Source organism: Vulpes lagopus, chromosome 19 (assembly GCF_018345385.1).
Source record: "Vulpes lagopus strain Blue_001 chromosome 19, ASM1834538v1, whole genome shotgun sequence".
In the NCBI taxonomy this organism is placed as follows: domain Eukaryota; kingdom Metazoa; phylum Chordata; class Mammalia; order Carnivora; family Canidae; genus Vulpes; species Vulpes lagopus.
In genome coordinates this window covers 32,476,390-32,499,058 of record NC_054842.1, presented here as the reverse complement: position 1 = coordinate 32,499,058, position 22,669 = coordinate 32,476,390, and the positions used below count along the sequence as shown (strand labels likewise).

General features: G+C 48.1%; 1 protein-coding gene across 1 annotated transcript in view; it reads right to left on the bottom strand.

The window, feature by feature from the left end:
- Positions 1 to 22,669, bottom strand: part of EPHB1 (EPH receptor B1) — a 430,513-nt gene that overhangs the window by 97,689 nt on the left and 310,155 nt on the right. The window contains exon 5 of the mRNA XM_041733571.1: positions 17,651 to 17,986. Coding sequence (XP_041589505.1) covers positions 17,651 to 17,986 — 336 coding nt within the window. The remainder of the gene's footprint in view (positions 1 to 17,650; positions 17,987 to 22,669) is intronic.

Genomic DNA, 22,669 nt, shown 5'->3' with positions numbered 1-22,669 from the left:
TAAAGAATTAACTTTGGAGCTATCTGGAAAAAAAGGTACTGAAGGTTCAAGAAGGATGTGTTTGTCCTAACGAGGAGATGCCCCAAAGCCCCAAATATAATCAAAATTGCTCCATACTCCTTCTTAGCAAAATAAAGAGACTGGACTTGACAAGTTGGGATGTAAAAAAAAGAATGTGGAGGTAATGCAGTGTCCTGTCAAGCATTGAGAAAGAATCTGCTGGGTTTGAAAAGAACCAGAACCCGGAGTGTCTGATAAGAGAGGCTACTGCTAATAATAAGAGGCCCTTTAAATGTGTAGAAGCAGCAAGAGACTTAACCTCCACTGGTCAAGGGGCTCAGGGATGGAAAAAATGCAAAGACAGGCTGAGTCAGTGAGTCACTGTCTCTTTTTCACCAAGGAAGACTTTGGGGAGATCATACTCCCAAATTGCTTTTGAAGCAGGCAGATCCAAGATAGTATATCACACACAGCAGAGAAAGTGTACAGAATGTTCTCGCCTGAGCTGACAAACGAGATGTGGATAAATTGCCAGGACAGGATGGCCCTGGCTGCCAGTTATGAAAGAACTTACAGGTGACGCGGGGCAAACCTGGGCTCAAACTGATCATCGGTCACCACCACCCATGGCCTCAGGGCTGAGCCTGGCCAGACACCAGCCAGCCCTCCATCTGTAAGGACGGCTCCAAAGGAGATCACAGTGCTTGTGGTCTGGGAGGGTGGTGTGACTCTATCTCAGGAGTTAACCCCAAATCTGGAACCTCGAGTCTTCACGTGTGGAAGCCTTGCTGCCAAATCTCAGGTTCACCTGGATCATATATTTTATGACATTCCTTGATCCTTTAATTTAGTTACCAACTCAGGCATATTCAAAGTTTTCCTCTTATTTTGTTTTCCTTATTTATTTATTTTAAAAGATTGTATTTATTTATTTGACACACAGAGAGAGAAAAGGGCGCAAGCAGGGGGAGTGGCAGGCAGAGGCACAGGGAGAAGCAGGCTCCCTGCTGAGCAGGGAGCCTGACTCAGGGCTGGATCCCAGGACCCCAGGATCATGACCTGAGCTGAAGGCAGACACTGAACCAACTGAGCCACCCAGGTGCCCCTTGTTTTCCTTATTTAATAAGGGCATTCCACCCCGCCCCCCAACAATTAAGCATCTCAAATCCCAAAATATGAGAATGAGTTGATGCTTCTTTTCTAGGACAATTACTGAGTTCTAACATGTTATCTTTGCTTATTAAATATTGCCTCCTAATGTCTTAATTGATTTTTGTGTCAAAATAATTCTTTCAACAGCTTTAGCCATAATCCATTTGGGGATATAATAAATGATATAACAGTCTACCGTATTAAAATATTTTATTAAAGACATCAAAAGTACTTAACGTAGTTTGAAAAAAAATAATAGCAACACACAGACGTTCAAAATTAAGCTGATCTACCAGAGGAAAAGGCCTTGAGAGTTTATAAAAATATGAAAGTTGGATTTCAAGTTTTTGGCAGATTTCTTCTAAAGGGAAAACAATGCTGCTCTGCAAGTAGAAATTGTGCCAGAGACAGCCTTGTTCTGAGGCCACCTCTCACCCACCTTAGAAGCTGGGGTGCAGGTCACAGCTGAGTCCCTCTCACCTTGGCTCAGGTGACAGCCCTAGAAAGTATCCTGGAAGATAAATGACCTCTCCATTTAGGGAGACTTTCATATGTAAACTTTCCAAAGAGGTTCAGAAGAAGAGCCCATCTGTACTCCTCATGATAACTCCTGCTGGGCGGGTGGGGGGAGTATATACATTGGCCCTTCCATGTGGTTCGGGGGAAGAGAAGGTCCTCACAGCGACCCCTCAGAGAGATGCTGCTGCCCCAGCCTGAACAGTGTGCCTCTGAGGCTTAGTAATCTCTTCTGCCTTCCTGGGCATTGCTTTTTCTAGGACAGATATCCATCAGTTGATGGACATTTGGGTTGTTTACACATTTTGGCTGTTATGAATAATGCTGCTAGGAACATTCATGTACAAGTTTTTGTGTGGACTTACGTTTGCATTTTTCTTGGGCGTATAACTAATTGTAAAATTGTTAGATCATATGGTAATGCTAACCTCTTCTGTTCTTTCTAGAATAGCATTTCCCAGCCAAGCCAAATTATTCTTGGACTAACCATCTGCAATCTGTAGACCACAGACCCCAGTTATGGGGAAAACAAGGCAGTGTGAGGAGTAGTCAGGATCCTAGGGCTCTACAGATGCTGTAGGGAGATGTGGTTCCTAGTCTGACATCTGCTTACTGTGTGACCTTGGACTGAGGTCACTTAATTTCTCTAGGCTTCAAATGCATCAACTGTAAAACAGGAGTATTAATCCTATGTTATAGATTTTTCAAATGTTCTGTGCATGTGCCTGTATGGCCCACAGCTCCTTCCACCTAAGTCTAGTCTGCCGGTCTCAGCAACCACCTCGTAGTCTCCTTCTGGGTCCACTACTCTTTATAAATCCAAAGCAATGCCTACTTCCTGATGCAAATGTGAAAAGTATGACCCAGTCATGGGCATTTATCAGATAAATATCTTTGAGGTGATAAATACACACGTCTACCCAGTCAAGATGGAAGGGATGGAGAAGAATGAGCTTGGAGAAGAGGAAGGTTAACAACAGGGTTCCCTAGAGGCTGGTGTGATAGATACTCCAGAAGACAGATGATTTCCTGGGACAACTCAAGATGACTTAAAGTATTTCTGGGAAGTAATCTAGGATGTAAACAATAGGTTTCTTGTCCTTGAGGACAAGGAGACCTCGAGACCCTGAGGAGGGGATGAGCCGTGGGCTGCCCATCTGATAGTGTGACTCAGGCCCAGGTGTCATGGATGCTTTCTTCACTCTGTCCCTGCCTTTCTCCTGGTCTTGTCACCTGTATCTCCTTACACCTAATATCCTTTCCCACCTCCATTGTACACTTCAGGGCCTCTTCACTTCAAATTACACTGTGGCTGGATTACTCCTCCAAAGCTAGAGTCACCCATATTCCTCTGATCCTCAAAAATCTTCAATTGGCGGGGCGGGGGGTGCCTGAGTGACTCAGTCATGTAAGGGTCTGACTCATGATTTCAGTTCAGGGCATGATCTCAGGGTCATGAGATCGAGCCCCTAGTCAGGCTCCACCCTCAGCAAGGAGTCTGCTTAAGATTCTCTCTCCTTGCCCCTCCCCCTGCTCACACTCACTCTCCTACTAAAATAAATCAATACATCTTAAAAAAAAAATCTTCAATAGCTTCCCAATGGAAAAAGTTCTAATGTCCCCTCCAACATTTAACAATGAGGCAGCTACTGGCCAGCCCAGGCGAGGAGCCTGTTGCTTCCTTCTAGCTGCTGCACACACCGTGTCCCAGCAGAACCCGGCTTTGGGGATCTCTGACATGTCTCTTCACAACCCAGCAGTCTTCAGAGGCACAGACCAGGCCACATGCCCTGCTTGACCACGCCCTCCAGAGCACCCCTTCCTCCCTCCCCCCCAACTCAAAGCCCTTATTTTAGTAACTCTCATTGGCTGTAATTGCTACCTTGGGACCGTGCACTGTGGTCTAACTTTCCAGGTGCTCATGTCTGCTCTCCATCACTGGAATAATAAACTCTTTAGGGCATAAGTCATGTCTTTAGCCTCTTCCCACTGTGTTAGCACATAATAGATGTTCCATATAAGTTTGCCCTTACTGTAATGATTGCAGGCTCTTCTCTAATGACACTGGATTTAAAAGGGTCAGCAAATCATATACCGGGACCTAACATGGATGGTCGCCCTCCAGGGAGAAAGAGGAGGCAAGGGTGTGGACAGCCTTCTGTGAAGCAGGTGGAGTGCAGCATTTGGGAGCCTGTACCGGGGGAGGAATACAGAGTGGGTCTGAATATAGCAGTTCTGGGGACTCAGGGCAGGAGTGCTTTTACATGGCACAGAGGCAGAAGCCGGGAGGCTGAGGCCATCCTCACCTCACTGGGAAGTTTCAGCTGAAATGCTAGTCTAACTTTAGTAGCTTTCTAGTTTTCCTTCTTTTTTAAGAGCTGTGGAATCCTTCCTCCCCAAAAAATTTTCCTTGAAGCATTAAAAGAGAAACAGAACAATTCAGGGCTGCTCTGGGTAAATCAGAAGCAGGAGTCCTAGAGCCCTGAAACTAGTCCATTTCCTATGTTCCCAGCCTAGACTCTGGAGGGCTCACAGGGAGATCCAAAAATTCTGGGCAGGCTCCAGAAGTCCCCTTGAGGCCTCAGATGAAACTATGGGGGCTCCTAAAAGGCATGGGTGATGAGATTGGGAATGAGGAGTCGGGGGCAGCGGGTTATCTTGTTCCTTACATGAAACATATTCTCAGGGAAAAACAAAAATCTAGATTTAAATGTCAGCTAAAGACTTCAGGCCCACCAGTACTGAAGACAAAGAAGAGCAGTTTGCACACAGATGAATTGTGCAAACGACGACTTGTGTTTCCTCTGACATTTCTATTCTAGGAGATAACTTTGTCGAGAAGGTATTGCTTAGATAACAGGTTCTCCCTCTGATGATGAAAACTCATTTCTTTGCACAAATATGCTTGAATTTTACATTAGGAAGCCTGACTCATTAAATATTTTTGGTGCAGTAACACTTCTGGCCAAAGTAGATTAAACAAATAAGCAATTAGTTTGGAGACTGGATATGAATACAAAAACAGAATTAATTATTTTTCTAATTGTTTTCTCCTATTGTGAACATTGGCTTCTTGGCTTTTGTTCTGGACTTGCCTTGAGATGACCCTGACACCCCCTTCCAATCTTCCTCTTTACCTTGGAGTCAACTAAGGACAGAGGACTGCTTTGTGGGGGTGGCATCATTTTAATTCTGTTGTAGAATATTGCCTGAGTCTCACCATGGGCTCAATGAAGCGGGAGTGGGAGAGATAGTGGGGGCTTTAGGCTTGTGTGGTTGAGTCCGTCCTCTACCCTAGACAGATGCTTCCTTCTTGGGTCTATCCACGAAGGGCCTGGTTCCAAACCAAGGGCAAGGGTATGACAACTGGGGGTTATAGGTTGGGGGCTGCTCTGGGGATGTAGGTTTACACCTAAGGCTCTCATTTGTGATATTAACTCTGCGTGGAAGGGTTCTCCATTGGGATCAAATGACCCTGCTACTTCTCAAAATGTGATCCCAGTGCAGCATCACCTGGGAGCTGGCAAGAAATGCAGAATCTTGAGCCCTACTTCAGACTTATGGGATCAGAAACTCTGGGAGGTAGGGCTCAGCAATCTGTGTTTAAACAAGTCCTCCAGGGCAGCCCGGGTGGCTCAGCGGTTTAGTGCCACCTTCAGCCCAGGGTATGGTCCTGGAGACCAGGGATCAAGTTCCATGTCAGGCACCCTGCATGGAGCCTGCTTCTCCTTCTGCCTGTGTCTCTGCCTCTCTCTCTCTCTCTGTGTGTGTGTGTGTGTGTGTGTGTCTCATGAATAAATAAATGAAATCTTAAAAAAAAGAGAGAGAGACTTTTTAAACAAGCCCTCCAGGGTATCTGATACACACTCAAATTTGGGAACTATTTGTCTAGAGATCAGAATATAAAATTTTGAGAGGACATATGAGGTCATTCAGTTTTCTGCCAATTCTCACAATTTATGGATCTGAGCACTGAAGGCTAGATAGAGAGTGACTTCCCTAAGTCCTCAGCAGGTGAGAGCAGAGCCAGAAATGATGGCATTGCCCATCTCTCCCCTCCTCCTCCACTCAGGCCCCAGCACTGAGGAGGCCCAGCACAGGGAAGGACAGCTCCTCAGGGAGATCGAGGGTCTCCAGAGAGGTGGAAGTGTGCAGAGGCCTGTGCCAGAGGAAGGAAGCATCTAGCTCGTGGGATCTTGGGGGGCCCTCCTAGGTCATCCTGCTTGACTCCTCCCTGCTGGGGTAACCAGGAGGCACACCAGGAAATGGCCCTTTATTGTGGAAAGAATGGCAAGTGCTATGGCCCTGTAGGAGTAGGAGGCTCTGAAGGGATATGAGGGGCATTTGTCAGGTGGTGCCTTGTCCCAGGGCAAGGAGGCCGAGGACAGACCCATTAGCCGTGCCTCCTGCAGACCCGTTAGCCTTTCCCAATGTGAGACAAGCACGATGGCAGCTCCAGTTTGTTGAATGTTTGATCACAGAAGGCAGTTCACAGAAACGCTGACATTGACGAGGCCACGGGAGAGAGCAAAGGATACCCTGCAGCAGACTGTGTGCCCATCACAACCTGGCTCTCACTCACACATGCCCAGTAGGGCGCCCCTCACATCTGGGGAACCTACTGCCACCACCCGCAGACTGACAGTGCCACCACTGACACCGGGCAGGGTTGCTGTGCCTGCAGTCTCTGTGACTATCCTCCGTGATCCTGGAGATGGAAGTCTCCCAGCTGTAGGACCCAGAGGTCCAGAACCCCTCATCCTGCAGGCAGGTTTCCACACTGCAATGCCCAGCTGCGAGCCCCTCTCTGCATGCCACCATCCCCATAAAGGTATGGGTCTCCCTCCCCTGGACTCTGACTGCTGGGGACACCTCTGCCCTGCAGCCCTCTAAAGTGTGGCAGTTTACAGCTTCATGCCCAGCATACCTCACGGTCGGGAAGTGGGCTATGTCCCTATTCCCAGTCACCACTTCCATACCATTGCTCACCATCTCCTACAACCTCTGTTAAAATGTGTCTCAGCTGGGCTGCCAGTCTCCAAGCTTGAGATCACTGTGTTCTTCCTCCTATCACCAGTCCCGACTCACCGAACACTTGAGCTTTTGTCTTCTCCATGCCAGGATTTGCCCTTCGGTGGGTGACTCCCATGTCCCCCCAGAACAGTGTACTTTCTGTGCCCTGGCCCCACCACTCTTACGCACCTGCCCATTCTTGTGGCACACTTGGATTCAGCCTCACCTGCTCCATTTTCAAAGCTGCAAACTCAGGTCTTCTCCTTCCTCTCAGCAACCTCTGATGATCCACCGTAACTTTGGTTGGCTCATCCGGCCCTCTCGGACTTGACTTCCACCCTAAGCATTATCTCTCTTCCTTATTTGCATCCCTCATTATCCACCCCAGTTCCATCTTTGCAATAACACAATTGGCAATACTCCTGAACCCTCCGGCATGAGTCTCCTTTATCTTTTCTGAGCACACAGCCAGCAAAACTCATCCCAAGAGAGATCCTTGATTAACTTCCTGTAGGGTCAGCCATGCAGTGCTGAGAAAGTCACATACCAGGGCAGATGGACAGCCTTGTAAACACATGATCATCAGCTTCCTAGGAGCCCTCAACGCTTTCTGGAAATGAGCGATTTCTCTGCTCAATCCCATCTCCCATTCTCTGCAATAGCACTGCCAAACTTGCCACGATCCTCAAACCTTTGACCCCAATACTTTTCCATTCACCCTCAGCTTATCTTCAGCCAAGCTTATCTCTCACATCGTGGAGAAAATGTCCAACTGCATAACTAGTGCTGGACTTGGGAACTCAAATCTCCACAAATCACACATGTGCAGAACTGAGCCCCCCTCCTCTGGTCGTTGTCCCTGAGCATTTCTGGGAGCCCCTGGCATGTCTATGTATTTGCAATCCATGTGCTCAGTATCCTGCTTTGTTTTCTCTGTTCTCCATGTCAGGTGCCTGCGAAACACCCCCTGGGAAAGCTGCTCACTTAGCCAAATTTCCATTTCCCTTTCTGAGGACCTGTGGCCATGTTCAGTGCAACCCCCACAAGCCCTGAGTGCCCTCCCTCCCTGTAGAACTGTGGCACTTCATCACCGAGTCTCAAGGCTGCCTATTGTGCTCAAACTTCACCTGGTTACTGCTGCAAAACAGCCTTCATTGCCCTTGCTGTCCTTGTCCTGGGCCCTCACTCTCTTCCAGGGCATCGGATAAGCCAACAGACATCAGGAGGTCCTGTCCCTATCCAGCCCCCTGTGCACCCACCTCTTCACAAGCTTCCCTCCCCACATGCAAACCTGTGCCTACAAACAAATGCCAGCTGGCTGGTTTATGAGGCATCACAAAACCATGAACATTATGTAAAGCCAGTCAGGACATCTCAGAACAGAGGACACTGTGCTGACATACAGGGGTTAGTGGAAGAGTGAGACCTGGTCTTCTCCCTCAGGAGCTGTAAAGTCTATCGGAGAAATACGGCCTATGCTCATGAAAAACTAATGCACATTCAAGAACTCACTGTGTCATCTTTATGACTAGTACAGTTCAAAGAAGGACAATACACACATCAGGATTTTCTATGGGGCAGATATGCTCACAGAGGGTCCTTGTTCCCCTGAGCTCTTCTGGATGGATAAAGCATTTGCTTTGTTCTGAAAGAAAAGAGAAAGGAAGGGAAGAGAAGGGAAGAGACAAGAAGAAAAGAAAGGAAAAGAAAAGGAAAAAAAAGAAAAGAGGACAAGACAAGACAAAAGCACACACATTTTGAAATCCTAGAGCTCCATTCTTTCGCTGATGTCCTGCAGCCCAGGTCTCAGAAGGCAACTGATCCCAAGGCCTGAGGGGTGGCAAAAAGTCTCCCTTGAACTGGAAAATATTTGTGGTCTGCTGTTGCCTTTATTTACCCAGAACATTTAATGTGCCTTTTTTCTCCATCTTTCACATCCGCTTAGAGAAGATGTTAATTTTCTGAAATTAAACACTTAGCTTGATTACTGTTTTGTTAATTGCGGCATTCAAAAACCCCTGGTGCTCCTGCCTGTTTAACATGGCTGGTGCTGTGAAAATGATAGGCACGGAGTTGGCATGCCGGTGGACAGACAGCACGTCGGAACGCCATCCCAACCACCCCCGCAAGGCTTGCTCCGGCAGCTGGCTCCTGGCCTGAAGGGCAGGGGCAGCCTGGGTCACAGTGGGGCGTCTCCCACAGGGCCACGTTTGGGGAGGACAGTGCCCCCAGGAAGTTCCACATCTCAGCAACATCTGGAAGAGTGTAAGGGCTTAACTCCCATTGCAGCGCCCGCCCAAAGATGCTTGAGGAAGCAAAGGCCACAGCTCAAGCTGCACCATTTGCTGATGCCTGAGATGAGCCTAAGAAAGACTGAGGCATTCATTCATACATTTACTTGATAATTTATTAATCCATTCAATAAACATTAATTGGCGTCTATTATTTCAGGCATCTAGCGAGACACTGGGGAACAATAGCCAATAAGATGAATACAGGGATGCTTGTCCGGAAGATTATAGTTGGGGCGCACGGAGCTGACATTTGCCGGAGGAGTGGAGGGCAGGCACATCACCAGGACTCCTCCTCCCTCCCATCTCCTTTGCCAAGGCCACAGGGCAAATAGCAACTATCTCATAATCCAACTAGAAGTTCCCTCTGTGAGGTTCCCTCTATGAGGAGGGTTATTGCAATCTCATTTGGACTTGGAACAGGATAAGAACTTGCTATAATCTCACTGCCAGCAGTCTGCCCCATTTTCACTTAACAAACCACAGACTTGGAGAGCCCGGCCCCAGGTAGAATAAACTGAGCAAATGAGCCCCCAGCCCCATGGGGCCCTCCGGTCATCCCAGCAGGGATGCAGGGCAGGGTGCTTCTCGGCTGTTCCCCAGAAGTTAGCATCACCAGACACTGCTCAGGACCAGAAACTCAGAGAACCCCCACATGCAACCACTGCTCAGTCCAGCGGGTGATAGCTGTCCACGAGAAGTCCCAATAGGTCAGTCAGTGAGCAATGGAATCGCCCACTCAACACTCACCTTTCAGCAGCAGCCACTACATACTGAAATGCTCTCTGTCAGGTACCTGTGGCTGCAGCCGAACTTTTGCAAAGAGGAGGCTGGCATCACAGTGGGTCGTGGACCAAGAGCTCCCCTGAAGGGCCCTCTGTGTTGCTGACCAGCTAGTTGTCTGCTGCCTTGTGCCTTGTCTGGGCCTCTGACCCCAGTCTCGGTGAGTGCCATGAACTAGAATGTGAGCTCCACAAAGCACAGATTGTCATCTCTGTTGTTTGCACCCATGTTCCTGATGCTTAGAGCCGTGCATGACACCCAGAAAGCCTCAATAAATATTTGTTGAGAAAGTGAATGAGGACACCTGGGTGGCTCCGTGGTTGAGTGTCTGCCTTTGGCTCAGGCCGTGATCCCAGGGTATTGGGATTGAGTCCTGCATCGGGTTCCCCACGGAGAACCTACTTCTCCCTCTGCCTATATCTCTGCCTCTCTCTCTGTGCCTCTCATGAATAAATAAATTTTAAATACCTAAAAAAAAAAAAAAAAAAAGGAGAGAGAGAGAGAGAGAGAGAGAAAGTGAATGAATGGGAGCCCCTAGAAGCAGGAACCAATGAGTCAGCCTGTGGAAGGCAGTCACGAAGACTGTGTTGAATGAATGAATACATTTCCAAAGGTAAAGCGCTTAAATAAATAAATAAACCCCTTAGAGTACGAGTCTCATCATGCTTCTCTGAATGGATCAAGTCTGCTGGCATCATCCTAGGATCATTCCCTACCTTTTTCCTTTTAGGAGCCACAGAGGAGAAAGATACCTGGTCAGCCGGCTATCACCACACCCCAGCCAAACATTTATGTCCTAACTCATATGTAGGGATGAGAGGATCCTGGCAAGTATTTACCAAGGTTCCTGTGCCTAGCATGGTATGGTCCCTCCCTCACGAAGCTGGGTAGGTGAGAGAGTCTGATTTCCCGTAGAGCTCACCATCTCGTGGAGAGCCCCAAGACTGCCGAGGGGTGGAAGCCAAGGCTTTGATCAAGAGCTGCACTATCTGCTGACACACTCAGTTCAACAGACAACACACCACTGTTTGCAAAAATGGCCTAGAACTCTCTGAGACCACTTAAATTTTCTTCTCATTGTCCGGGCTTAAGAAACAATAAAAACAACCTTTTTAGAATCAACAATGGGATGAAAGCAATGAAATGCTCTGTGAAATTGAATTAAGAAAGGTGAAAATTTCATTTACTTAGTGTTTCTAAACTTTTCTTTATTAATTTCAATGAAAGTTTTCTTTAAAGTCATTCCAGTCTTTTTAAAGTTCTGACTCAATCTTTTCTCTACTTTGGAGCAAATTTCGCCTACTAATTTCCAATGAGACCAGCCCCTAAAAATGAACTGGTTTCAGCATATGGATCTTAACACTCTAAATTTTTACAGGCAGCACTGTAATATTGTTTTAATATTTAATTTTGAGATTTACATAATATCTTTCCTCCAAAGAGCTCGATATATTGCAATATCATAAAATTCCTTTTCATATTCAAAGATTATTCTTTATGCATGCAAATACTATATTTAACCAAGGAATAATGCAAATTAGGTGATGTGTTCAGAGGAATTGGTGGGCTAGGTAATTCTTTTGTAGGAAAAGTAGCATCTCTGAATGACTTTAATTGTCTAGGAGCCTCAAAAACACCTTTAAAATGGACAAACTATAGGGGCTTCTGACCATTAATGGAAGTAATGCAGTACCTTTTAAACAAAATTAAGTAATGGGTTGTGTCTGTAGGCTCAGTGAATGTGTTAATATTCCACATGCAATAGGCACAGTGGGCCACACATGGACCGTGTGTAATATAAATGTCAGATATAAATACTGCTGATGGCATCATAAAAGTAAGAGAGCAAGTGCTGCTCCTCTAAACACACGAGGAGGAAAGACAGATAAGGCTCCTCTGAGCGGCAGGATCAGCCTGGTTCAGGTACACAGGTTCTGGCACTATTGCCCTCATCAACTCCTTGGGACTTTGCTACTCACCCTTCGGGTGCCTCCTCCTCCCTCGAAGAATGGACAAACAGATACCAGTCATTTATATGATGGGGATGACATCAGTCCCAAACAAAGAGATGGAGGGGCCTTGGAAGGAAACGGCCTAGGGAAAGAGTCCAGCAAACTGTTGTCTGGCCCAGAATGACAGTCATCCCCTCATCCACAGCATGGTTCGAAAAGTGACTTTCTTTCCCATCTCATTTGTTTGTTACAACAGTGCTAGTGTTGTAGAGCAAGTGTTGTCACTCCTTTTTTACAGCTGAGAAAGGAGGGGTCATGGCAGTTCAGGTGAACTTGTCGGAGTCATGTGAAGAATAAAGAGGGTCCAACTGCAGGATCCCCTGCCACACCTCTGCTGCACTGAGTCCAGGAGGTGAGAAAGGTGGGGGCTCCTGGGTGGCTCAGTCAGTTAAGCATCTGCCTTTGGCTCAGGTCATGACCTCAGGGTCCTGGGATCCAGACCTGTGTCGGGTTCCCTGCTCGGCGGAGAGTCTGCTCCTTTCCCTTCTCCCTCTGCCCTCCCCCTGGCTGCTGTTCTCTCTTGCTGTCTCTCTCTCAAATAAATAAATAAATAATCTCAAAACAAACAAACAAACCCCAGGAGGTGAGCAAGGTGACTGCTCCATGGTGGAATATATCAGGCTAGGTCAACACAGCACACTTGCCATTCAGACTTGGGTAAATCAAATCAGCCCTCTGAATTGGAGGCTACAAACCACAGCCAATAGGTCAAACCCAGTATTGGATTTGTTTGGCTCCCAAGTACTTTAAAATTTTCTAATTGTCACCATTTTAAATCTTGGTTTTCAGTTTATAAGCTCTGGCAGTGCTAGGTATGGCACCGCTTGCTGGAGCCCTGAGCAGAGGCTGGCCCTGTTCTCTACAGTTCTCTGCAGTCCTCACCACTCCCTACTGCCTGACACTTTGCCCGGGTTTGCTCTTCTCCACTGCCTGCCAGGCCTCCTGGGCCTTTGAGTTTGTTCTCTCTGGCTTAGATGGTCCCAAGTTCACTGACTCTTTTATTTTGCGGCAAGTTGATTTTTTAGATGTGCCCGTCTGATTTGTCTTATTTATTTTTTCCAAGATTTCCTCTGAGGTCCCCTTCCCCAACTCTGACATTCTGAATCTAGCTGGCAGAAAAAAGAAGTAAAGTTTGTCATTCACTTTAATTCTCTCTGACAGCCAGATGATCCGGCCATCAGTCTGAATCTGGGGCCAGGTGCCAGAGAGTGACTGCAGGAGTTAGTGGTGATAACAACCTCTCTGCAGATCGCTTGGCCACTGGAACAAAGACAGTGCCACCTGATTCGGTCTATTTTAAACTCCAGGCAGCTGTATTCAGTGCAAGACTGCATCCCTGAAGACCTCACGTAAACCTGAGCTTGCATAATTCATGACCAACCCTGACCGGAGATGATGGACATTTTTTTTGACAGCTGAAGTGGCCCAGCTATGTGGCAATAGCTTAGAGAGAGCTCACAGCTTACCTGGCTCACCATAATGCGATTTTTGATCAGTCAGAAGATAAAATGGCCACAAATCTGAGTTTGAAACCTAGAAACAGCACTGCTGGCTGTGGGATGTTGAGCAGATTCTGAAAGCACTCTGACCCCGGCTTCTTCATCTGATCTACCTCAACTTTGTAAAGAACTTGGCATGGGTGTGGCATATTGGAGGTGCTCCAAATGGCAGTTCTCTGCCACTGCCTGTGGGCCAGGTGAGGATCTGATTCTGCTGCTCTCCAAGTGATACAAGATCTTTGAGTAGTCATGACTATAGACATGACTGATGCCATCACAGAAGGAGATGGAAGGAAGGCCTCTGCTTCTCAGGACCTAAGAGATCCTTCAGTATCCCCCCGGTGATGCTTGTCTCTGTGTGCTCTATGGGCCAGAAGATGCTTATAAAAATAAAGGGAAAGGAGAGAAAATGAGTGAAAATATCAGTGAGGGTGACAAAACATGAGAGACACCTAACTCTGGGAAACAAACAAAGGGTAGTGGAAAGGGAGGTGGGCGGGGGGGGGTTGGGGTGACTGGGTGATGGGCACTGAGGGGGGCACTTGGCGGGATGAGCGCTGGGTTTTATGCTATATGTTGGCAAATTGAACTCCAATAAAAAACATTAAAAAAAAAAAAACCTCCTAAGGTCTCTTCTTAGATCCCAGCCCTTAGGGTCAAGAAAAGCCTCTTGGTAACTCCCTCTGATGGACTGATGCCAACCATAACTCTCTGTATTGGAGACCTCAATCAGCTAGGATGAGCTGCCTGCTTCCACTGGGATAGAGCATCAGTGTGCATGTTTGGGCAGCCCTGAGAAGGAAGAGCATGACAATCCTGTGTCTACTGAACAGTAAAAACTACATGTGTAGCCACAGATGTGGTCAGTAGCTTCTGACCAAAGGAAGAACCAGCCCAGAGCAGCAAGCAGCCTCCCAGGACAGTCTGATATTCATGAGCATCGAGCTTCAGATCAAGTCAAAGACCACTTAGCAGCTGATTTATCCAAACCCTTCTCTCATGTGACTCTTACTGACACCCACTTGTCAAGCTCCAATTCACTTTGGTGAGACTTTGGATCCCTCAACAAACATACACGTATCTCCATTTCCATCCAGAGGCAGAAAAAAAAGCCTTTGGGGTTCTTTGTCATAGAGAAAATTGTGGAAGGGTAACAGAGGCTGTATGGTAAGGTGCCCACTCAGCAGGATGGCACTGGCTGCCTCTGAAAATCTCTGTATGCTCAGAGGACTGCCAACCCTTTAGGACAGGCGATAGGAAGGCAGAAACAGAGGTGATGCCCTGCTGAACTTCTAATCCTAGATTCTCAAACCCCCTTAAGCCTTTTCTTCCTTATCTGAAACAGGAACAATGCCCAAGTCATGGGTAAGTATGAGGATCAAATTGGTCCACGTGCTCCAAAATTCTGTCAACTCAAGAACAAAACAGAACAAACCCATAAGCACAAAGCATTAAGTTATAATAATAATTATTCACCTACTCCTCAATCAGGATCCATTCAATGGTCCCCACTTATTTCAGTTTGGGCAGTTCTGGACCTAGGATAGGCATTGGAACAGCACTTACCATGCGACTTAATGATGGATTCTAGAACAACTCTGGGTCAAATTCTTTACCTTCCACCTACCTCCTCATGACCCAGGCAATAGAAAAGTGGTGGCAGGAGCCATACCATACCATGAGGTCAGGGCGAGGAGGCTGACCTGATGTTACCCAGAGTGGAAGAGCTTGGGGGTCCCTGGAAAGGGGTTAGATGTGTCATGACTTATGGACTTACATGGGTCTATCTACTTCTGCCTTTAATGGATTTGAGTGATATGGCTTTTATGATGCCTGCTACTTAGTCTCTCTTTCATCTCTTATAAAATGTGTCACTTGGGGTGCCTGGGTGGCTCTTGATTTCGGGTCAGGTCATGATCTCAGGGTCGTGAGATTGAACCCCACTTCGAGCTCACCTGGAGCCTACTTAAGATTCTCTTTCTCTCTCCCTCTCCCTCTCCCTCTCCCCATGCCTCACCCCCCCCAAAATGTCACTTCCATTCATGTTTTTAAACTGTTCTTGCAGAGGTACAGGCCCAGGTGTTTATTTGGAAGGATCCCATCTTTTAAAAGAATTATCTGTTGGTTAAAAATAGTTTTCATTCACACGTAGATCTGTCAAAGCAGTGTCATAGCACCATCTCCTTCAGAGCTCCACAGCCCACAGCTTAGGACTCAGGGGTCACCTTGTCATTTGTTTTGTCATACTTCATGCCCCCAAGAAGCATCCTTCCCTCATTGATTGTAAACCTTCCAACATCCAAATTCCAGGATGACCCAAAAGAAAACATAAATTGGAAGATGCCAATGGGGCTGGGACTCCAAAATCAGGGAAGGTTAAGAATAAAGGGGCAGCCGGAGGGGGAACAAACGGCAGGAGAAAGATAGTCTTGGAGGAGCAAGTGAGTGAGGATAACAACAAATATTTCTGATGCTGGCAATGCCTGGCCCCTTGCAGGAGCCCTGGTCCCTCGGTGCCTCTGCAGCCTGGGAAGGTGCAGATGGCAAGACAAGCAGATGGGCAGGTTCGGGAATAGCAGGGTAAGGATAGGGAGGGGCAGGAATCAAAGCAAACCGCTATAAGTGGCAGGTTTGTTCGCACATTCTTAGAGAGAGAGAGCAGACAGCCAAGCCCAGCATGACATGACAGCCTGGCAGGATTATTAGTCCCAGAAGCTGGGACACTAAAATATTTCAGCCAGTTTTCTGCCTTAAACTCTCCAAGGGAAACAATGCTAACAAAGGCTGCCCGTGTTCCGTGCTCAACGTGATCCAGAAATTACCATCCCCTTTTCTTTGGGTAAGACAGACTGTCACAACCTTTGTCTCCAAGGCGCTGGGGCTGTGGTCACCAGCTGGAGGCTTCCACACTTCCACGCCTGTTTTCTCACTGCACACGCATGCATGCAAACACGTGATCATACACATACATACAAACATGCACACGCGAACACACACATGCTCACGGCAACAACGCAGCCATCTGGACAGCCATGCTCTCCTACAACACCTTTTTTTCTCCTGAGTTCTGACAGCTTAAACCCAAGAATCATCTGCCATCAAAGATGCTAGTATTGAAAGAGGCAGAAGGAGCCGGAGGCTGGGGAGGTGAGGAGCAGACAAGGACAGAGTAGGGAAGAGAAGGTTAAGAAGGGGGAGCTACACGGAGGGAGAGCGAGAGAGTGCTTGCTCCAGCTATTCCACTAACAAGCTGTCCTGCTACAATCTGTTGATTGAGAAAAATCCATAATTCCAAATAAGATCACAGTCCATTGCCCACGACCCCCACTGCCTATAGACTTTTCCTCTGCAGTCTTGCGCCGTCACCCCAGGGGAGAGACTGCTCATTTCTCCCTAACTCCCTCGGTATTTACCGCATGCGCGCGGTACCCACGCTTCGAATGCACCACGCTGCAGATTCGGATTTTGTGTCTATAGCCTGCAAATTCCACAGTTAATGAGTTTTGTGGGAGAAACAGTGGTGTCCACGTATCGCTGTATCCCTCTCAGTGCCTAGCCCACAGCGTGGCACACATCAGATGCTAACTAACTCTCTCTTAATGATGAGTGAGTAAATAAATAAGTGAATGAGTGCATGAACGGACTAGTTAAATGGATATAAAAAGAAATGGATTGTTGCAAGAGGTGTAAAAGGTAATAAAGAGAAAAGGTCAGAAGAGTAAGAGACACAGAAATAAAGAGAAGAGAAGCAAATGTGTTCTGAGCTGTGCATGCCACAGGGATGTACGGGCTATCAGGAGTGATCTATTGCCCACGATCTGAGGTCTCTATAACAGTGTAGCATCCATCTAAGCAAGCGGCACAGAAGAACGCACCCTTGAATTACGTGGCTTAATTGAAAAATAATCTATGAAGGCAATACTCCAGCATGTGATTTCTGGGAAGTTTCTCTCACTGGGTTTTCTGATAAAGCAGCACTGGTGTTCTTAAGATCGTGCAGGGCTTCCACGCATCCCCCTACCCATCCACCCATCTGTCTGTCCATCTCCCACCCGTCTGTCTGTCTGTTTTTCCATCTATCTTTCAAAGGCATCAGGTAAGCCCCAGCTGGATAGAGAGTACTAGGTTCTACTCTGACTTGGATATATGCCTCTTTGCTTTTGTGCCCTGCTCGAGAACATCCCTCAGAATCCGGCTCGCTCTCAGAGGTAGAACGCTCCACCTGTTTCCACCGTGGCCACAAATGCCCATCACCTGACCCCTTCACTCCTGGAGGGGGGCCCAGGAGCAGAATGGGTGGGGCTACAGCTCTGCTTCTTCACAGAGACAGCCAAGGAGCCAGCCCCGAAGACAGAAGGAGGAGCACAGATGCCATCAGACTCACCGGCTTGGTTCGTGGTGATGTTGACGGAGACATGCTGTGGGGGGAAGGGGCTCTTGCCGGAGACTCCATTGACGGCCTGGATGTCGAAGGTGTAAGGGGTGTGAGCCCACAGGCTGCTGATGGAGACACGGCACTCGGTCAGGCCCAACTGCCTGGGCACAAACTCCACATTGTCATCACAGCGGGAGCAGCTCCGACGGTCTGCCCGGCACTTTCTGCAGATGATGTTGTAGGTCACATCATCCCGCCCACCTGTCTCCCTTGGTGGGTGCCACTCCAGAATGATGGATGTCTCATTGACGATGGAAATGACGTTTCGGGGGCCTGATGGGACACCTGTAGGGAGACAAAGAAGGGCCCAGTGAGGATGGGCCAGGGCTTCCTCTCCAGCCTCTCTCCATCTGCCGGTATGTTCCCACCCTTGTCACTTGCACACAGGAACCTCCTGTTCCTCCATCCCAAATCTCCATGTTCCAGTCCATTCTGAGAAAATGTGGTGGACAGAGATGACAACCTGCCCCAAACTCCTCTCTCAGGCGTTCCCATTGGGACAACTTCTTTTTTTTTTTTTAAGATTATATTTATTTATTTATTCATGAGAGACACGCAGAGAGAGACAGACACAACAGGCAGAGGGAGCACAACAGGCAGCAGGTTCCCTGTGAGAAGCCTGATGGCGGGACCCGATCCCAGGACCCTGGGATCACACCCTGAGCCAAAGGCAGATGCTCAACCACTGAGCCACCCAAGAGACCCCTGGGACGACTTCTTTTAGTCATGTGTGCAAAGGTGAGAAGGGTGCAAGGACTTGGCTTCAAGTCCTTTTGTTCTTAGGACTATGAGAGTATAATATGTATATGTATTAGACAATTATTGGATTCCTGTCTTTTCTTAATTAGTATAGAACTCAGGGAGTTGGGGGACATGAGTGGCCCAGCAAAAGCCCCAACATATCCTGGCATCCTGGACAAAACATCACACAATTTGGGGTCTGTGTAGTGTGTCCGTGCTGGCGGTGTTTCTCTGCAGGACAGACCGCCACATCCCCTGGATAGATGAACAGTTCACAGTGCCCAAGCATGAAGACAAGAAGCAAAGTTAGGTGGGAGGTCCATAGAGCCACCGTTTTTGATCCCATGCTATAAAAAGAGCAGAGAGGTTTGTTCCAGACATTCTGCTAGCTGCTTGACATGCATTTACATGGGAAGATACAATGATTAATTCAACTTTATAGACAGAGAGACTAAAGCTGAGAATGGAGACTGGCTGTAGATCACGTGGTCTATAAGAACTGAAGCCGGTATGGAGACCCACGTCTGCCTGATTCCAAAGCTCATGCTCTCAATGATAGCCCTGTGCTGCCTGTTAGTAAAACAGGTTATCTTTCCCTACGAAGGAGAAAGCCATCCCCCACTCTGGCCTTACACTGGTATGGTGCTCCGAAGGTGGAGGGTAAGATCTGTTCATGGCAAACAGGAGATCTGAACAGACTCTGTCCTGCAAACCAGCCAGGCTCACTGGGAGTCAAGGAGGGCAGCTGCCCCTTGCCTCTGGACAGCTCTGTCTACGGTTGCTCTTCAGCCTGTGGCAGAGGTTGAAATGCCTTGTTAAATACTAGATTCTAGAAAGCCTGGTCCTTTGTAGAAAGGCAACATGTTTCTGAGTTACCAGCCACAGTGCTGGACATTTGATGAAATTGGAGAATCTCCTGCCCGAGAACAGAACAGACCATGGCCGCAGGCTCCCAAGCTGAGCGCTGCATATCCTCAATGTCTAACGATGAAAATGAATCCTACCCAGAAGCCCCCCTTCCGAATGGTGGGTCTGCTGGAGCAGCCGTTCTGGATAGTAATGCATTCAGAATTCACGCACGTGACTGTCGCCAGCTGAACGAAGACATGTGTAAAGTGCTTCATGCTGAAGACAGGAATCAAATGCCAACAAACAAAATGAGGGAATAACAACAAAGTCGGGGGGCACCAGGGAAGGATTCTGTGTTGAATCAGTCAACAGCAAGCAGCTAGAGCAGAAAGCAAATATTAAATCGGGTTCTATTAAAATGTGAAAGAAAATCAGTACTGTAGTATATAAAGCCCATTAGGCCTGAGCTAAAGCACAACTTTCATACATGCTTGTGACAGGACAGGATCCATGAAGCATTTTTACTGAAGTCTTGCAAATAGCATTCGAGAATCCCCCACCCAGACCCTGCGCAGGGATAAACATCCATCTCTTCTTGACTCAGCGCACTGGGAGGGAGGTCGGCATGGCCCGTGGTGGGCTCTTCCGGGCCAGGGCAGCTTCACCTCACGCGGCACTACTCGTTAATGTGCATATTGGCCAGGGCCTGTGTTGGAAGTGTCTGTTTGCTCAGACGGATGAGATTCGGGCCACAGGCTCCCAGTGGTCAGCGCCACCTGCTCCCTGCCTCAGAAGACAGCCTCGACTCTCCACAGGCCACTGTTTCTCATACTCCTAATAAATACATTCCTCCAGGGCTTGCTTTCCGCTGGGTGTGGAGTGGATTCTTTAACAGTGCCATCTTCTTGCATTCTTGGGACATCGTGAGGCTCTCACTGGAACAGCCTTGGGTGACGGAGCAGGGATAGGTACTGCCCAGTAGGGTGGCCACCCATCCTTCCTACCCTTTGGAGGCCTCCCCATTTCAAGTATCTCCTGTCCCCCATGACTTTCAACTTCAGCCTCTCCCCTGACTCCACTGCTCTGCTTAACCTCCATTTTTTTTGCCATTTTATTTATTTATTATTTTTTAAGATTTATTTATTTATTCATGAGAGACAGAGAGAGAGACAGAGAGAGAGAGGCAGAGACACAGGCAGAGGGAGAAGCAGGCTTCATGCCGGGAGCCTGAAGTGGGACTCGATCCCGGGGCCTCCAGGATCAGGCCCTGGGCTGAAGGCGGCACTAAACTGCTGAGCCACCCAGGCTACCCCCATTTTTGCCATTTTAAAACCAAAACGCTGTCATTGGCATCTTTCTACATTGACATTCTCTCTTCTTTGCTCTCTGGCTGAGCTTTCTCTCCTTGCTCAGCCACGTGCAGCCTGGTTACTTCCCCACTCCTCCCACCACATCCACTTTTCCTGTGGCCTCCTACATGATTAATGCAGGGAACACCTATTCAGCCCTTCCCTTCCTTGACACCGTGAGTCATCACCAGCCAGACCCTGACAGTCACATCTTCTGTGTCCCCCGCAGCTGGACTGTCACCACAGTGATGCCCCACCTCTTTTTCCTCAGAACGCTCCTTTCCTCAATACCTCCACCACCTCAGAACTCCAGGCCCTGTGGACCTTTCTGCCCTATAGCAACAGCCTTTTCATAAATCCTCCCACATCGTTTTGCAGCCCTCCTATCCATTCTCTCCTGCCAGCGCATGAGTTCTGAAATGTACATGAGATCATAGTGTTCCCCTGCTCAAACCCCAAAGGCCCAAAATCTACCCTCCTATCCACATCCTTCAAGTCCCCATGCAGTTGTGTCGTTCACGATCTCACCCCTGGCCACGTGACCATTGCCCTTACATCGTGGCCAATAGGAAGGTTCCTGTGATTTCCTCTGCACACTAAACTCTCTTCATGCCCCTGAGCCTCTGCACAGTGTTCTCTGCCGTATGGAATTCTTTTCCTCTTTATATTCTTGGTGAACTCCTGGACACCCTTTAAGATCTAGCACTCATTCCACCAGGAGGCTTGACTGATGCCTCCAGTCATATACCCTCCACCCCTGGCATTCCATAAGCCCATTTCTAGATGCTAACACAGATTCCACCATTGCCTGGTGATGACCTCTTCCTCTGTGTTGTCCTCACCACACAGTGGCCTCCTGGTGGGCAGGAGCTTGTGGCTGGCTCATCTCCAAGGTTCCCAGGCCCCTTCTCTTTGCCAAGGGGAAGCAAAACCCTTGTACCTGATTTTGACCTCTGCTCAGGATACATGGCTTAAGATTATATGTGTGCACCCCACTCCAATGTGAGATGCCCTGCTGTGGGGAAGAGGGAGGGTACAGACATGGCCGCAGTGAGGACTCACTGCTTGTGACCCTGAGTGGTAGAGGCTTTAGTGACATAAAGGTGGCAAGGGAGGAGCTGGTTTGAAGATGCCTTCCCTGTCCCTAATCCAGTGGTGTCCATGGCATCTGGGAAGATTTCAGGTGATGCTGCCCCAAGTCTGCTTCCCACTCAGGAAGAAAAGTGGTGCATTTCCAGGAAGGTTTTTTCATGTTTATTTAGAAATAGCCTTCATATAAAGCAACTACTGCCCCCTTCTCATTCATGACTGCATTCCAGAGAAATGCATCTGTGAGGCATGAATGGGGGCCTGTAGGGCCCATGGTTATTGAGTCCATGGTTGCATATATCTGAATCCTTTAATCCTTTCCTTTCAAGGAGAGTTGGGAGAACCCAATATGCCTTGCTATGTATCCTCCACAGTAAGGGTGTGTCTTAGTATCTTGGAGTCCAGCACAGTGCCTGGGATCACAGAGCACGCCTGTGGAGGTGGCCCAAGCATGAGCCACAAGCAATGACTGGGATCCTGTTCCGTACTCATCATCTGCTCATTCATTCCTTTAACAAATACTCTGTGCTATTCTAGGCACTCAGGGGTTAGGAGAAATGCCAGACAGATCAGCTTCGGCTCCCATAGATCTTACACTGTGGTAAGAGAAAACAGATAGGAAAGAAGGAAAACATCGAGAAAATTAGATGACTCAAGTAAGAATAAGTGCTGAGAGATAAAACAGTCACCAGGTTAAGATTGCCTCCCAACAAGGCTTAGCTCCTGCTCCTTTTCCTGGGAGGTCTGCCCCGGGCAGGGCAAGGCAGGGCCCAATGTCTGGGTGGCTAAACACCAATGGTCCCTGGTCTCTGCTCCACTGGCCTAATGATGAGGACATGTCCCTGCCAGCAGGCTGCTCTGCCTCTCCTGTACTTGGAGAGCCTGACCAGAGCAGGTTTAGCCTCTGAATAAACCTCCCAAGGGAAAGGTGCTGAACCAC